Source organism: Vulpes vulpes, chromosome 7 (genome assembly GCF_048418805.1).
Source record: "Vulpes vulpes isolate BD-2025 chromosome 7, VulVul3, whole genome shotgun sequence".
In the NCBI taxonomy this organism is placed as follows: Eukaryota; Metazoa; Chordata; class Mammalia; order Carnivora; family Canidae; genus Vulpes; species Vulpes vulpes.
The window spans coordinates 70,883,757-70,901,635 of record NC_132786.1 but is presented as its reverse complement, the minus strand read 5'-3'; the positions used below and the strand labels follow the sequence as shown (position 1 = coordinate 70,901,635).

General features: G+C 35.6%; 1 protein-coding gene across 49 annotated transcripts in view; it reads left to right on the top strand.

The window, feature by feature from the left end:
* Positions 1-17,879, top strand: part of MKLN1 (muskelin 1) — a 322,363-nt gene that overhangs the window by 235,484 nt on the left and 69,000 nt on the right. For 48 of the 49 annotated variants that reach the window (XR_012002632.1, XR_012002636.1, XR_012002635.1 and 45 more), the window contains 3 exons: positions 1,885-2,077; positions 14,808-14,885; positions 17,582-17,647. Coding sequence is in view for 43 of the 49 variants with exons in the window: in XM_072764025.1 (XP_072620126.1) it covers positions 1,885-2,077; positions 14,808-14,885; positions 17,582-17,647 (337 nt within the window). In the remaining 6 variants the exon portion in view is untranslated. Of the gene's footprint in view, positions 1-1,881; positions 2,078-14,807; positions 14,886-17,581; positions 17,648-17,879 lie in introns of all 49 variants that reach the window. The other variant, XM_072764047.1, reaches the window with a different exon arrangement.

Below are 17,879 nucleotides of genomic sequence, written 5' to 3'. Positions count from 1 at the left end.
GGGGCTCATCTGTCAAGATGATGAAGCTTTAGTCTAATACCTACTTGCTGTTATTTTTATTTGCAAGTATGAGTGAACTGATCTATTCATAGGAGATTGGGAAGCAATATAAATTCTTTCTAAGGTTTTTTGTATGGAATTTCAGCTCTATTCTCGTTAGTTTGAGGAACTCTTTATTTTTTGGCATTTTATTCTTATTCAGCTTAAAGTAGATGCTGACTTAGTATTTTCTGTATTTTTCATATATTCTTGGATTTCCTATAATACTGTAAATTCTTTCAAGGTAGAGACAATATTTTAAAACGTTAAAAATCACCTTTACAGTGTTATGCACATAATTGTATATACTTAAATCTTCTAAATGCTGTTGGTTCTTTTAAAAAATAATGATTAAATTTCTCTGATACTTAAATACAATTTTCCCTAGACTATGATACATGTGTATGTATTTTAGTATACCCACACAAATCTCTTGATATTGTAGGCAGTTGCAGATTTTACCTGTTTACCCCAATATTGTGGAGAGATATATTTGAGAACATAAAATTATTCAGACTCACTCACTTTTCCCTGCATTTATAATGAACTTCTAGAAATTAGATAAAGTCTTCAAGTCTTTGGGTTTGTCTTTTTTTAAAGCATTGAAATTCTGTTGTTTCATAAATTTTCTATTATGTATCTATATGCAACCTGATAGAAAACTTATAATATGGATATGATTCATACTTCTAAAGTCAACATGTTAAAAAGGTATTACTGTTTAATATGATTCCAGATAGTTATGATAAATCTTTGTTCAGAGGCCAAGGGTAAGAAATTAATAAAGTTCCTTTGGATAAAGAATCAATCTTTTGTTATTTGACTAAGGAAAATCTTGGTTAAGTGTAACACTTAAGGAAAAATGTTTTGACATTTTCTTAATTAAAAAAATTAGCCAGTTATAAACTGGTTTATGTTTTAAGTCTTATAAATTTTCCTAAAAGGTAATATTTTCTTGCCTTATTAAAGAATAATGCTTACAAGTAATCATATTTTTGTTTGGTTCTCATGTATTGCTGCTTTGTCATTAGTTAATATTGTTAATTTTTATTTAGGAAATTTGTGGAAATTTCATAAAATATTCTTCAAGTTAGTGGTTTTTTTTTTTTTTAAGTTTTTATCTGACCTTGTATTTTTTGGCATTCATCCTAATAGAGAGTTAGTACATTGAACATTCTTCTTTTTGGATACTAGTTAATTGATGAGCTATTTAGCTATTTAATAGATGAGGTAGCCGAGGCTTAGAAAAAAAATATAAAATTTAAGTAGTCTTTTTCTGATCATTTTGAGTCAAAGAACTTGTTTGTGAATTTTGAAATACATAAAACACTTGATAGTATTTGCTTTTCAAGTAATAACTTGAACTAAGAACAAAAGGTATAACATAACTCATATATCTTATTTAATGGTTTCTATGCTTTCAGTACCAACATTGTAATTTGATGAGTAAAAGCCATGGAAGTTATAATCTTTGCAATCTTAAGTGGTCTTTGATAAATATTTTTTCTGCTTTTTTTAAAAGTTCAAACTCTAGAATGAAGTTTGGTTTCATCTTTTTATGCCTTTCATCTTCATGAAATATATACCAATGGGTATATGTACATATATCTGTATATCTTCATCTCTTTTGTGTCTTTCTGCTATATACTTTGTGACTTTTGGCAAGTTATTACAATTGACTATGCTTCAGTTTTGCAGTTTCAGAGTGGAAATAATAATGATGCTAATGAATAGTATAATGCTTAGCACATAGTAAATGCTCACTTTAGGTTAGTAGTCACTTACTGCCTACTGTAATAACTAAGCAGATCTCTTCTTTTCATGCTTTCTCTTGTGTTCCAGTAGTACCGTGAACAGGAAGCTATTCGCCTTTGCCTAAAACACTTCAGACAACACAACTATACAGAGGCCTTTGAATCGCTACAAAAAAAAACCAAGATTGCCCTGGAACATCCCATGTTAACAGATCTACATGATAAACTGGTGCTGAAGGGTGATTTTGATGCTTGTGAAGAATTGATTGAAAAAGCTGTAAATGGTATGTTATAAACATGTGAACTTTGTTTATTAGGGTGATTTCAAGTATGTACAAAAAACAGTTTTTTGAAAAGAATATAAGCTTATGCCAATTATTAGTTTACTTTTTTCCCATCTTTTTACTTTGTAAAGATTGTTAGCTTGTTGAATTATGTGCTTCTTTTATATAAGATAGGTCCATAATGAGTCTTGAAAAACAAAAAAGGAACATATTTGAATATTTAAACTTCTATATTTAAATCTAAATTGCCGTCTTGGGAAACCATGGAAGCATGCATTTGCATTTATGAATGCTAACATTGACTAGCACTAAGCAGTGTTAGAAAAAGGTTTTTAAATGTTACCTTCCTAGGCGGTACCTTCCTATCCTCCTAGAGGCCTATTCCCTTATGTATTTTTGTTGATAGAAAATTACCATTTTTAATGGCATAATTTGGCATAATTGATAGTTGGATACATAGAAAAATGTTATTAATAGAAGTTATAGTGAACGAGGAGATTTGTATTGGAAATATCTGTATGATATGGATGCTACATAATTGCTGATTTTCTTGGATGGTTTATAATCTTGTTTTGAAAGAAATGTGATTATTAGAACACAATATAATCTCCAAAGATAATTGTTTTGGAGGATGACATCTATTTGAATATTTGAGGTACGGTATGTTTTGTAATTCTTCAGAAATATCTCTGTTGTTATTTTATAGAATGGTATTCTTTTAAAAAATAATCTCTATTGGGATGCCTAGGTGGCTCAGCGGTTGGGCGCCTGCCTTTGGCCCAGGTCATGATCCCAGGATCTGGGATCAAGTCCCGCATCGGACTCCCTAAGAGGAGCCTGCTTCTCCCTCTGCCTATGTCTCTGCCTCTCTCTCTCTCTCTCTCGAATAAATAAATCTTTTTTAAAAATTTAAAATAATAATAATAATAATAAATAATAATCTCTCGTGACTTTCACAGTGACAAAGAACAGAATAGCTGTTATAGTATTAATAGAAAAAAATATATTGGGATACCTGGCTGGCTCAGTCAGTTAAGCATCCACCTCTTGGTTTCTGCTCAGGTCATGATCTCAGGGTCTGGAATTGAGCCCCTCTTCTGGCTCCCTACTCAGTGGGGAGTTTGCTTAAGATGCTTTTCCTCTCCCTCTGCCCCTCCCCCGGTCACGTATGTGTACACACACTCTCTCAAATAAATAAGTAAATCTTAAAAAAAAATTTTTGAGGGCAGCCCTGGGTGGCTCAGCCGTTTAGCACAGCCTTCAGCCCAGGGCCTGATCGAGTCCCACGTCAGGCTCCCTGCATGAAGCCTGCTTCTCCCTCTGCCTGTGTCTCTACTTCTCTGTCTTTCTCTCTGTCTCTCATGAAATAAATAAAATCTTAAAAAAATTTTTTTTGAATAAATATTTGGTCTTTGTTTCCTAAAATTCTTGAAATTTGGTGGAAGGATAAGAGTGTTTTTCATATGCTGAAATGACAAATGACTGGGGTCCCTAGATAGCTTCAGATTTCCAGAAAGACCAAATGCTGTGTGTAGAGGGCTAGAACCTTCATCTCCCACCCACCTCCATCCCCCTGAGGGGAGAGTGATCAGACATTGACTTTAGTCACCAGTGGCCAGTGTTTTAATGTCATGCCTAGGTAGTAGAGACTCAAAAAAAAAGAACGAAGAACAACAACAAAAACAAGCAAACAAAAAAACCCAACCCCAAAAACCCTAACATTGAGTTGAGGTGCCTGAAGAGGGCATAGAAAACACACATACACACTACATTCATATACTGCCCCTCTCTCTCTATCTTACTCTGGTGAATTACCAAATCTGAGGGAGGGTTGTGGGAACCCAGATTTAATAGGTAGTAAATTAGAAGTACATGTGGCCTGGGACTTGCAGTTGGCATCTGAAGTAGAGAATAGTCTTGTGGGACTGAGTCCTTGAATTCATAAGGATCTGATGGTAACTTTAGGTAGATACTGTCAGAATTGAATTGTTGAATACCCAGTTGGTGTCAGAAAATTGGAGAAATAGTTGGTGTGAGAAAAAAACTCACGCATTTGGTATCAGAAGCAATGTGAGTAAAAACAGCTCAGTATAAAACTTGTGGAATGAAATTTGGTGATTTTTGTAATAGAACAATAGACTTTCTCCATCCTTTGCTTTTATGTATTTTGATCTTATCTGTTATTATCTGTTATTATCATGTGCTCATTTATCAAATAGGTTGAATATTTTACAACTGAAGAAAAAGGAACCAGTACTGCCTTTTTGAGTTTATAAGTTTTTTTTTTTTTTTTTTTTTAAGATTTTATTCAAGAGAGAAAGAGGCAGAGAGACAGGCAGAGGGAGAAGCAGGCTCCATGCAAGGAGCCCGATGCAGGACTCAATCCTGGGATTCCAGGATCACACCCTGGCCAAAGGCAGGTGCCAAACCACTGAGCCACCCAGGGATCCCAGTTTATAAGTTTTAAATTAGCTTAAAATGAATTGCTACTGGCTCTATTCCTTTGTAATAACAAACCTGCTTCTCAGCCTTATACATTGTTACTGCTTATTTAATTGGTAATTTGCACATAAATGATTACTATGTTTGAAATAGAGTAAACTTTGGAGTATAAATAAATTGAGTATATATAATTCTTAATCTCTTCCCAAACCATTAAAATGCCACCAATGAACATATAAATGAATATTTGCCTTTTTTTTTTTTTTTTTTTTTTTTTTTTATGATAGTCACAGAGAGAGAGAGAGGCAGAGACACAGGCAGAGGGAGAAGCAAGCCCCATGCACCGGGAGCCCCACGTGGGATTCGATCCTGGGTCTCCAGGATTGCGCCCTGGGCCAAAGGCAGGCGCCAAACTGCTGCGCCACCCAGGGATCCCCATATTTGCCATTTCTAAGAATGAATTCTATATTTTTTAACCTTATATGATGAGGAAGTCACAAGTATTTTCATAGTTTTGTTTCAGATCTTTATCTTAAAGCATGTAATATTTTTTTAGGTAAATAACAAAAACCACTGGCAATTTTACACTATTACTAGGCTAGAAACAGTTATATTTAAAAACTGTGTCTTTATGCATATACTCATTTAAGAAGAACTGTTAAAATCATGTGCAACTTTGATACTGTGGAGACTTTAACCTTTCTGGGTCTAGAAAGGGGGCCCAAGTTTTAGGAGAAATTGGTAGTAACTCTGTTCTTGAGACTTAGAGCCAAGTCATATTTCTTGTACTCCTCAACTGGCTTGGAACAGTGTTTAGTTAATAAACATTCCTTTCAGGGTTGTTCGGTTTGCTGCTGACTTCACTGATGATGATTTGTTGGACAAATAAGGAAGTAAACACTGCAGAGTTTTTTGGCTTCTGCTCCACTAAAAACATAGCAGAGAAGGGCAAGAAGTTCCTGTTTGCTAAGTAGGAAAGCCTAAGGAATCAAAAGCATCTTCTATGAAGCATCTTATGGAAGAAACAAAGATTATGTTTAGTGTATCTTACTTATAGTATATTCTTCAAATATGCATATTTGAGATATTTGAGAGAAAGTGTCTCTAATAGGCTTCCTATTTGTTAGAAACATCCCTACCGGAACACCTGGGTGACTCAGATAGTTAAGCGTCTGCCGTTGGCTCAGGTCATGATCCTGGAGACCTGGGATTGAGTCCCACATCCGGCTCCCTGCGAGCAGCCTGCTTCTCCCTCTGCCTGTGTCTCTGACTCTCTCTCTCTCTCTGCATCTCTCTCTCTCTGTGTGTCTCTTATGATTAATAAATCATTAAAAAGAAAAAAAGAAAGAAACATCCCTACATTTGTATTTAATTTCATTACAGGTGATTTCTGGACCAGTTGTTGCTACTTTCTCCCTGATAGTGCCAGGGGGAAAAGGTAGAATCCAGTGATGATGGGCAAAAGTAATCACCCAGGAACAGGAAATATTAAAAGAAAAAAAAAAAAAAACTAACCTCCCTTTGCAGTGTTTATCTTACTTCTTCTTTAAAGTTTGCTTTTGTGAGATAAGGGAGAGGGATAAAGTTTAATAAAATAGTCCTAAAGTTTCAACCGGAGGTCTTTATTTCCTTCCCACTTTTCCCTCCTCTTCTCCCTCTTCTTTCTTTCCCCACTTCTATCATTTCTTCATACCCCATGGTTCCATCTGGTGGTTGTTAATTCTGTGGTTATTTCCCTCTCTGCATTTTCTTAAGTGAGATATCAAGTCTTATTAAAGTTACTTTTGTGGCAAGGTTTTTAACTACAGATTTAATATTGCTAATAACTATAGGGCTGTTTATGGCTTGTATATCTTCTCGAGTGAGCTTTGGTAGTTTGCATCTTTTAAGGAATGTTCTTATTTCATCTAAATTGGTGAATTTATTGGTATAAAGTTCATATCTTTATGACATCTTTATGTCATCTTATTCTTGAAATTGGTGATTGTTGGTTTCTTTGTTTTGTCCTTCTGTTTCTTTTTCTTCTATTTCACTGATTTCTACCTTTATTACTTCCTTTTCTCTACATAATGCAGTTTTATTGGTTCTTCTTTTTCTAGTTTCTTAAAAATGAAAGCTGAGGCCTTTAGTCTGAGATCTTTCTTTACTAGTACAAGCATTTGGTGTTAAAGAGTTACCCTCTAAATGTAACCGAGCCAACAGGAATTCACTCCTTGGTAAGTCAGAAACTGCATGAAGTTGAGTTGTTGCACAAAGAAAACTTTTATTTGCAGCAAAGAAGGAAATCACAGGGAATGGCTTCCAACGCTGTGACTCCCCGAGAGGATTGAATGGGTTCCTTTTGTTTAGGGTTAGGATGAACATTTAGATTGGGAAGCCTTGTAATCATATGTAGAGGCGGGCATAAGGTCAAGCATGTGCCTTAGAGAAACATGCCTACATACACATTGTGTGTTATCTAAATGAGGCTGAGGCGACACCAGAGGAGCTTTCAGTAATATAATGAGGTAAAGGTCATTGTCGGTCATTCCAGAGGCCACGCCACAGTCCTTCTGTGCAGGTTGGGGGTTTAGCTCCAAAGGTCTGGGTGGTCTGGGCCTGTGGGAGGTCTTGACAGCCTCTCTCCCCTCAGAGATAGTTTCAGATTTCATTGACCTGAGTTAAGAGCTAAACGCGAAAGAAGAGCTTACGGAAAACCTATGACAAGTGTTAGTGAGTATAGGCAAGTGGAGCAGTGTCAGGTCTTGGGATCTACTTGGTGACTTAAACACTGCTAGCTGTGTGCCGCAGATTTTGCTATGTTGTGTTTCATTTCTGCTCAGTTTAAAATACATATTCATAATGACACTTTTCTCTCCAACCCTATGCTTTGTTTTGTTCTCTGGTGCTTAATCTTTTGGGCGGAATATTTAGTACAAAGGTGAGATGACATCATGATAGTGGATATCCTTATTTAGTTCATGATCTCAAAAGAAATGCTTTCAACATTTCATTGTGAAATATGTTATTTGATCTGGGATTTTGGAGATCCTGTATCAGATTCCTAGATTGCTAAGAGTTTATAAGTGACTATCGAATTTTACCATTTTTTACTGTCTTTTGTGATATGATTTTTTTTTCTCCTAAATTCTATTAATATGCGAAATCATAGTGATTGGTTTACTAATGTTAAACCTCAGATCTACTTAATTTTCATTTCTCAGATAAACTTACCTTTCTCATATATATTTTTTTGGGGGGGTCTATTTTAGATTTAGATGGACTAATGTTTTGTTAGAATTCTTTCAACAATATTTACATTAGTAAGATTGGCCTTGTCCTTTTTCTTTTACTTTTCTCTTCAGGTTTAGTATCGTTACGCTGATCTCACATAATGGGTTGAAGAGTTAACTTTTCTTCCGACAATCTGTGTTTGTTTAAGATTTGAATTCTTTCTCATATGCTTGCTAGAATTTGTCATGCTCTCTGTGCTTAGAAGTTGGTTGGGGGAGGTATTTTTGTCTATCAATTCTACTTATTTAAATGTAGGACTATGCAGGGTTGTTATTTGGTTGGTTCAGCTTTTAACAAAATACCGTTTTCTAGGAATTTGTCAGATTCACTTAAAATTTCAAACTTGTAGGCGTGAAAATATACCTAATACCCCTTCTTTAATGTTTTTAAGATTTCTTGAAATGTCTCTTTTCGTTCCTTCTATCTCTCATTTATTAATTCTTTTTTTTCCCCCACATTGCTCTGTCACCAGAAGTTTATTAAGTTTATAGGTCTTTTGAGGAAGCCAATTTCTGGTTTGTTGATTCTTTTTGTTACTTGTAATGTCTTCAACTGATAACTCTAGTTGTGTTCCTTTTCTCTTTGGAATTAATTTGCTGTCTTTGTGACTTAATAGGGTGGATGCGAAGCTTGACATGTTAATTTCCAGATTTATTTTCCCATATATGCATTTAAGGGTATATATTCCCCTCTACTTATTTTTTAGCTGTGCTATGAAGTATTTTCATTTTTGTCCAGTTCAACAATTTATGAAATAATATAGCTTTTTTGTGAGCCGTAGTTATATGGAAATGTAGTCTTGTTTTTAATTTCCAAATTAAATAAATTTCCAAATTTCAGATTTCTTTTTTTTTAATTGTTGTCATTGCATATTACTAGCATGAATGCATAATGCTTAGAGTTTATAATCTTTTTTTTAAGATATTATTTATTTATTCATGAGAGACACAGAGAGAGAAGCAGAGACATAGGCAGAGGGAGAAGTAGGCTTCCCACCGGAGAGCCAAATGTGAGACTTGATCCCAGGCCCCCAGGACCACAACCTGAGCCAAAGGCAGACTCTAAACCACTAAGCCACCCAGATATCCCTAGAGTTCATATTCTATAGGATTCTAGTTCCTTGGAATTTGATGAGACTTACTATATGGTCTGATTTTTAAAATTTTTGTAAACATTCATACTTTGACAGAATATGAATTCTTTTTTTTTTTTTTTAACGAGTGGGGCCGCCACGGGGAGGGGCCTGGGGCGGAGGGGCCGGGGCGGCGGCCCCGCCCGCCGGCAGGGAACGGAGCGGAACCGGAGGGCGGTGCGGCCCCTGCCCGCCCCCGCCCCCGCCCCCGCCCGGGGGGCCGCAGGTGGTGTGGGCCCATGAATTCTTTATTTGTGGAGGCAGCTTTCTGTATAGGCCCAGTTGGTCCAGTTTACTAACCATGTTCTATAAATTTTCTTTTCCAGTAGTGAATTTCTGTCAGATTCTCTCAGGTACTAATTAAAATATCTTAACATTTGCCACTGTGATTTTGGAATTGTTTATCTATTACTAGTTTGTCCAGTTTTGCTTTAAATATTTTGAAGCCAGGGCAGCCCCAGTGGTGCAGTGGTTTAGCGCCCCTTGCAGCCCAGGGTGTGATCCTAGAGACCTTGGATGAGTCCTACGTCGGGTTCCCTGCATGGAGCCTGCTTCCCCCTCTGCCTGTGTCTCTGCCTCTCTCTCTCTCTCTCTCTGTCTCTCATGAATAAATAAATAAAATCGTTTAAAATATAAAAATAAAAATAAATAAATATTTTGAAGCCATGTTTCTAGATATAAACACAATTTAAATTCTTTAATTTTGAATTAAATCTTCTGTCATTATGAAATGTGTTTTTATCTCTAGTAGTGTTTTCGCTTGAAGGTATAAATTGTCTTACATTAAGCTTTTATTTGGTATTTGCATATGTATCTTTTTTTACCTTTTATTTTCAACCATTCTTTATCCTTTTAAAAACAAATCTTATAAACTTAGTTCAAAAAAAGTGCCTTCTTTTGATTTGAGCATTTATTTCATTTGCATGGTTGAATTAGTGGTAAATATATAGGTTTAATCTTACCATTTTACTACATATACTTTGTCACATTTTATTTTATTGTTGGTTTATCTCTTAAAACTTTTTAATCTTTTCATTTTTTTTCTTTCTGTTTGGAAGCAACATTATTTATTGAGACTATATGATTAGTCTAGAAATTACAGCAAGTATGCATATTTAACAAAATTAATCAGTGCCTTTTCCCTTTTCTGTACTAGGACTTAATGGACTTTTGACTCCCATCTAGTCACCTTCCAACTGATATGCTATCATTGTCCATTATTTTGATACTGTATTTGAATGCCCTATAAAATATTACTATTCTTACTCTATTCAGCTGGTGTTTAGTAATTTTACCCAAATATTTACTATTTTTTTTCATTCTACATTAGTATTTGCATCTTTGATCTTATATTTAAGATCATTTTTCTTTTGCCTTAAGCATATATCCTTTAAGATTTCTTCTACTCCTCCTCCTCCTCCTCCTTGAAAGAGAGAGGGTGAGTGCACATGCTGCAAGCAGGGGGCAGAGGGAGAGAATCTTGAGTAGGTTCCACATCCATTGTTGGAGCCTGACTGGGGGCAGGGGCTTGATCTCATGACTCTGAGATCAAAATCAAAAGTTGGACCTTAACCACCTAGGCAGCCTTTTCATCTCTGTTTTGAGAGAAATGAGTTTGATAGAAGTTCAAGTATTAGGTTATAGTACTATAATATATGCTCCTTTTTTTCTTTCTTTTTTTAAAATCTTAGATGACATTTGAACATTTTTTTTTCTCTTGGTAAAAACTTCCTAAGTTTCATTCTGTATCGTGTACTTTTTAGGACGGTATTCACTATTGGAGACAAGAACAGCTTGTGCCTACTTAGGACTGTATGAAATGTGTTTATTATAGTCTTAATCATAGGCGAAAAAAATGCGGTGGTATTGGACCTAGAGACTTTAAATAGTTTGAATATTGTTAGCAACTGGATCTTAGCATGCTTTCTCCTAAGTGATATTTTCATTTCTTTTGGATAGTTTTATCAGACTCTTCTGATTTCCTGCTTTAGATGTTTGTCAGAAATAGAAATACTAGCAACTGCCTAACTTCCTCTTAAAACATAGAAGTAATTTCTTTTTTTAGAAGTAATTTTTAAACTTAAATAGTTCACAGGAATGTTTAAATGCCTCACTTTTTAATTTGTCTTTGAGATTTTCTTTTTTTTTTGTTTTGTTTTATTTATTAATTTATGATAGTCACACACAGAGAGAGAGAGAGAGAGGCAGAGACACAGGCAGAGGGAGAAGCAGGCTCCATGCACTGGGAGCCCGACGTGGGATTCGATCCCGGGGCTCCAGGATCGCGCCCTGGGCCAGAGGCAGGCGCTAAACCGTTGCGCCACCCAGGGATCCCCTGTCTTTGAGATTTTCAAAACAGTGTAATGGGTGTTGTTATGTTTTTATAGACGAGAATATGATTATTTCAATAGAGAGCCTACTTTTTTTTTGCTGAATCATATAAAATGTCTTCAAGTAGGAATACCAAAACAAAAGGCTTATTATTATTAGGAAGATCTTTCAAGAATTAGAAATATAGGGAACATGGTGAAACTTTAGGATTCAGAGATATTAACTTTTCATTTACTTTTAGATCTTAAAAGGGAATTCTTTTAAATTAAAACAAGTTACTGATAGCAGTGTATTTTGAAAAAGTCTTTACCCTGCTCTAATCTTGCAGCATTTTTATTGATTGTTTCAAGGGATTTCAAGCTTGTGACTGTTTGATTTCTAGAAATTAAACTTGTCCTGTTAAAATATAAAGTTTCAGGGCATCTGCGTGGCCCAGTTGGTTGAGTGGCTGATTCTTGGTTTCAGTTCAGGTGATAATCTCAGGGTCATGAGATCAAGCCCTGCATCACGTTCCACACTCAGCACAGTCTGCTTGAGATTCTCTCTCTCCCCCTTCCCCTCCTCCTGCTCGCGTGCTCTCACTCTCGCTCTCTAAAATAAATAAATAAAATCTTAAAAAAAATAAAGTTTCTGTAACTTGTAGTATTACTGTAGTATTACTATTTACCAGAGCTTTTTTTTTTTTTTTTTTTTTTTATGATAGTCACACAGAGAGAGAGAGAGAGAAAGAGAGAAAGAGAGAGAGAGAGAGGCAGAGAGACAGGCAGAGGGAGAAGCAGGCTCCATGCACCGGGAGCCCCACGTGGAATTTGATCCCAGGTCTCTAGGATCGCGCCCTGGGCCAAAGGCAGGCGCCAAACCGCTGTGCCACCCAGGGATCCCTTTACCAGAGCTTTAATAAACATTTGCATTATTACTTTTCTTTTTGAAGACATAAAAGAAGGTTCTTAAAGCATGTTATTTCATTGAAAGTAGCTACTCCATGTAACCTACTCCAGATCAGTCTGGACTATTTATTGATTAACCCAGTTTCCCTGGCAAGAGGCAATAACGCATATTAGAATAGATTAAATGAGAGTCATCTTTAATATATCATGTTTCTCTATAAAGTGCAAATACATATTTTTAAAGTTGTTATATTTTTTGTTTGGAGTAGTTAGATGATTTAATATTATAACATGAATCAATGTCAAGAAGCTAATAATAGGGTTGGACAGTTGAGAGTGTAGAAGGACTTGAGAGGGATGGAATTTATAGATGAATTTCTAGCTTTTGTCTTGTGTTAAACCATGATTTCTTTCAAAAGAGGAGGTGTTTGGTTTGGTTTTTGGTTTTTGGTTTTTTTTGATAGGACAGCTAGCTTCTCAAGCCATTGCTTATACAGTCACTCCAACCAACAGGAATGCTTAAGTAACCTGGAGTAGTGGCAAACCAGCATTTCAGAGAAGAAGTGAAACATAAAAAGTAAACTTTAGGGCAGCCCTGGTGGCTCAGCGGTTTAGCACCGCCTTCAGCCCAGAACCTGATCCTGGAGACCTGGAATCCAGTTAGTTCCACGTTGGGCTCCCTGCATGGAATCTGCTTCTCCCTCTGCCTGTGTCTCTCTCTGCCTCTCTCCTTCTCTCTCTGTGTTTCTCATGAATAAATAAAGTCTTTTAAAATATAAATAAATAAATAGTAAACTTGAGCCACTGTAGCCAAAGGGTCTTCATTTAAGAAGGAGATAACATTGTTTCCTTTAAATTGTAAATACGGGATCCCTGGGTGGCTCAGTGGTTTGGCCCCTGCCTTTGGCCCAGGGCGCGATCCTGGAGACTCCATCCCAGTATCGAGTCCTGCCTGGAGCCCTGCTTCTCCCTCCTCCTGTGTCTCTGCCTCTCTCTCTCTATGTCTGTCATAAATAATAAATAAATAAATAAATATTAAAATAAAAAATAAAGTAAATCGTAAATAATTTTTTCAGCTCTTTTAGTTTTATCTTTTAATGTTGTATTTGTTTTAATATGTAGTAGAATGATTGGGTATGGCAAGTTTTGTTTTCCAAAGTCTTGGGGTTTTTTTCATGTGTTGTTGAATAGGTAAATTTTCTTCTTGCAAGAATTTTTAGGTCCTAAAGGCAAAGGAAAAAAGCAACTAGAGGAAAGTGTGGAAGTTTTCAGTTAAAACCATCTGAAAAGACTTGAAACCTTAAGGGTGTGGTTGCAGTTGAGCTTAATAATCACCTAGAAAAGAGAGAAATCAGGGAGATGTTTGTGCATTACACAGTGTTTGACAAGTGAATAGGTCATAGAGAACAGACAGTTTTACTTATAAATTCTTTGGAAAAGTACTTATGTTCAGAGACTTAATGAAGCAAAAGGGAAAACGTTTTTTTCAGATTGAGATCGGAGCCAAATAATAGAATCTATAGGAAAGTTGTCTTTATAAGTTATAATCTATGTGGATTCATGTAAGAGAAAACCCTTATTTGAAAAGTAAGAATATATTATTTTATGATATAACAAGAAGTCCAGAGGTAGATTTCATGGTTGGTTGGTTCTGTGATCCAGTTTCTTTTCTTATCTCTACGTTGTCATCATTATTGAATTGACTTCATTCTCATACCTCTACAAATTAGCTGTAGCAGTTATGTACATTGCATACAGATAGGAAAATTTCCAGAATAAAAGGAGATTTTTCTTCTTTGTATGTCTATTTAGAAGCAAAGGAAACATCGAATACATTAGTCAGAATTGGGTTCCACACCATTCTCAAACTAATCTTTGTTGAGGGGCATGGGATTAGGGCTTGATAATTATTTGGGATGAAATGGTTATATATGGGGAGTTCAATTTCCATAACACTATGGCAGCTAGTGTAACAACTCCTCATAAGAAATAGATTATGAATTTATTGATGAAATAAATTCAGAAGTAAATCAGAGTGAAACATGAGTCTCTGCCTACCACTTAAGAGCTGCATGATTTTGGTAAATTCCTTAATTTCTCTAAACACACATTTCCCCATCTGTAAAATGGAGATGATAATGCCTAGTTCATAATTCTGTTTCGTGAATTAAATCATATTTAGTGTGTCTTAACTAAGACAGAATGAATTTTAACATTTTGTAACTATTCAATAACTATGTAACTATACTAGTACTTTTATCTCTGTGCTTTTGTACTCAAAATTATGTAAAAGCGGAATTTTCACTTTAAACAATTACTTTTGTTTTTTCTGAAGATATAAGAGCCCAGACCAAGGTTGTTGAGGCACTCATTTTCTTCTCTAGCTTTCTTATATTAGTAGTGACAGAAATGGGGAACATGTAGTAAATTTAGTATAGTCTGTCACTAAAACAATTTGTTGACATGGTTGTGTCAACTAATACTTTATATTTGAGATAGCAGTGAAAACTGAAGTGACATGTTTTCTGAAAATATACTATTACTAGCGTATTAGTGACGTAATAGTAATTTCCCTTAATGTCAGCTTTTTGTCTTTTTTGCTATGATAAAAAGTATAAGCTAGTTAAAATATAAATAATTCTTTCTCATTCTTTGATTTTTGCAGATGGTTTGTTTAATCAGTACATCAGTCAGCAGGAATATAAGCCACGATGGAGTCAGATCATTCCAAAAAGCACCAAAGGTAAGCCTTTTCTAGGTTGTGAGTGCTTTTGCTTTAATGTGTCAGTTTCATTTTTCCCCCAAGGTAACCCAGATTTTACAGTTCTTAGGGAAACGCAAGTGTTTAAGAAAAGATTGTTTCCTTAACTAGATGGCAGAATTAGTTTACTATATTAAACTTTTCTTTCAAACCTTTTTGTTTTACCACTACAAACAGAAGGCTTGGTAGTTTTTGCACAGAATACCATCATAAGCTACTTTTATAGAGGTACTATAAAATTACAGGCTTAGTGTTGTAATGCCATATATGTTCCTGATAAATCTTCAGTTCTGCAGAATTGCTCACTAAAGTGTGAACGAGCTTATGAGAAGAGTAGAAATGGGACATAACATTCTAAATCTATGGAACTTTTTAAGCAGATACTAATGGAACTAGTGTAGTAACTCTAGTTACTACAAAATAAAAATAAATGCTAGTACAGTTAACTCTATAGGCATTTATATTGAGCATCACAGTGAGTTTGGAGCCTTAACCTCTGGGACTCATGCTTCCTGCTTTGCATTGTCATCCTTAGAGGGTATTTATCAAAACTTAAAATCTGATCCAGAGCATAGTCTTCTTCATTAATTCATTGTTTTTCATGGAGGGGAAAGTATTTGTCACTTCTTTATCTTGACTCACTGCTTTGCCAGATGGTGAGTATAGTGGAAAGTGTAGCAACAGTCCAGTTACTTGCATTAAAGGAAAGGAGTTCAGTGGCAGACTGTCAGCTTTTTTCTGACAATCTTTATAAATTGCTAAGCACTTCTCTCTCTTTTTTTTTTTAAGATTTTATTTATTCATGAGAGACACAAAGTGAGATAGATAGAGAAGGAGGCAGAGACACAGGCAGAGGGAGAAGCAGGCTCCATGCAGGGAGCCCAACGTGGGACACGATCCCAGGACTCCAGGATCATGCCCTAGGCCAAAGGCAGGCGCTAAACCACTGAGCCACCCAGGGATCCCCAGCACTTCTCTTTAATTGGGAGAAAGCTCTCCCCTGATAGTGTTAAATGTTAATACACTAGAGAAAATTGCTTATGAACCTCCATAATTTCTGTTTTGTCCGTCATTTTTGAGGTCATTTTTGTCAGAGAAACACATGCTGTAAGCAGACAGATTGTAATTGTGTATTTGAAAACTAATGGGTTAAATATATAAAATGCAAACATATTGACAATAAATTTATTTTATTGTCTTAGTCTATTCTTGAAAGTGGCAGTACTGATCAGGGGAAAGAAGGAAGAAAAAGATAAAACTTCAGTGATAATGAGCTGCAAAATATTAACCTAACTATTGGAAAGGAGAAAGAATTTGTGGAGAACTTCTGAATGAATAGCCTCTAAATACAGTAGTAAAGTTAGTAATGGAATGAATGCTTCAGGTTTGCATGTTATTTTCTCCATATAAGAACTGACATTTCAGTCTTTTTCATAGTACCGCAGCGGAATTAGTAAAAACTTAAGATGATCTCTATTTTATACAGGAAAAAGCTGAGATAGAGAAAGTTGGTAGCTAGAAGTAATATATTTCAAATAATAGGAGAATTATAAAGAAAACCTTTGGTTTTCTGGTTTATATCAAGACAGACATTAGAATCCTGCAACCTGTTGAACCATTGAAATGAAGGTATATCTTTGTTTATATAAGATTTGGTATAAAGTAAGATTCGGTAAAGTTGAACAATAGTTCTACAGAAGTTTTGAAGTTTCTGTGATTATATTTCAAACCACCTGTTAAGCTCCATGTTGGAAATAGGAATCAAAAGGAAGTAAATCTTATATTTCTCAGTCAGTACTCAAAATGGTTTGTAAGTTATGTGGTAATATAAATTAGTAGAAAACTTGATAACATGTTGGTTTTCAATAGCTTAGTTGTATGAACTTTAAAACTGCTCATTATAGGGATCCCTGGGTGGCGCAGCGGTTTGGCGCCTGCCTTTGGCCCAGGGCGCGATCCTGGAGACTCGGGATCAAATCCCACGTCAGGCTCCCGGTGCATGGAGCCTGCTTCTCCCTCTGCCTGTGTCTCTGCCTCTCTGTCTCTCTCTCACTGTGTGCCTATCATAAATAAATAAAATTAAATTTAAAAAAAAAAAAAAACTTAAAAAAAAAAAACTGCTCATTATATTAATTAGGGATTCCTGAAATAGAGACCTAGATCTAATTCTGTAACTGCTTACCACCTTCACTTTGTCACTCCAGTATTTTATTTATTTATTCATGAGAGAGAGAGGCAGAGACACAGGCAGAGGGAGAAGCAGGCTCCATGCAGGGAGCCCGATGTGGGACTCAATCCTGGGTCCCGGGATCACACCCTGAGCTGATGGCAGATGCCCAACTGCTGAGCCACCCAGGCGTCCCTATCACTCCAGTATTTTATAGAATTTTTTGTCTTATGTTTTTTTGTACTATGCTGCATCCTTGCTGTTTTATGGCACTGGTCATAAATACATTGAAAATAGTTTCCTTTTGCATTAATATAGCCTGAAAGCATTGGAAAAAAGAGCAAGGTCATTATAAACATAGTTACATTTATTTCTTTTGAGTCTTTTTACTTGTTTTTAATATTGAAAGAGTAAATGTGTGTTAATTTTACTACTCATTGCAGACTTACAAATGCAGTTACTGTCTATTTCCAGTTACTCTTTTTAAAGAAAATACTTGTTTCTTCTTTAGGTGATGGAGAAGATAACCGACCAGGAATGAGAGGGGGCCATCAGATGGTTATTGATGTTCAAACAGGTGAGGAAAGCAAATTTGTAATGGAAAGCAAATTATTTTAAAAATTATACATTTTAAAATAAAAGAAGCACAAAAGTACTTCTTCCCTTCATTGCAGAAGTTAAATGTTACCAGCCATAATAACCAAGTAGCAGAGAAAATAGACATTAGCCACAGGTTTAATATATTTTTTTTTTCCCACAGGTTTAATATAAACAGAGTTAGTGACACAGGAGGGAAGGGAGGCTGCTGC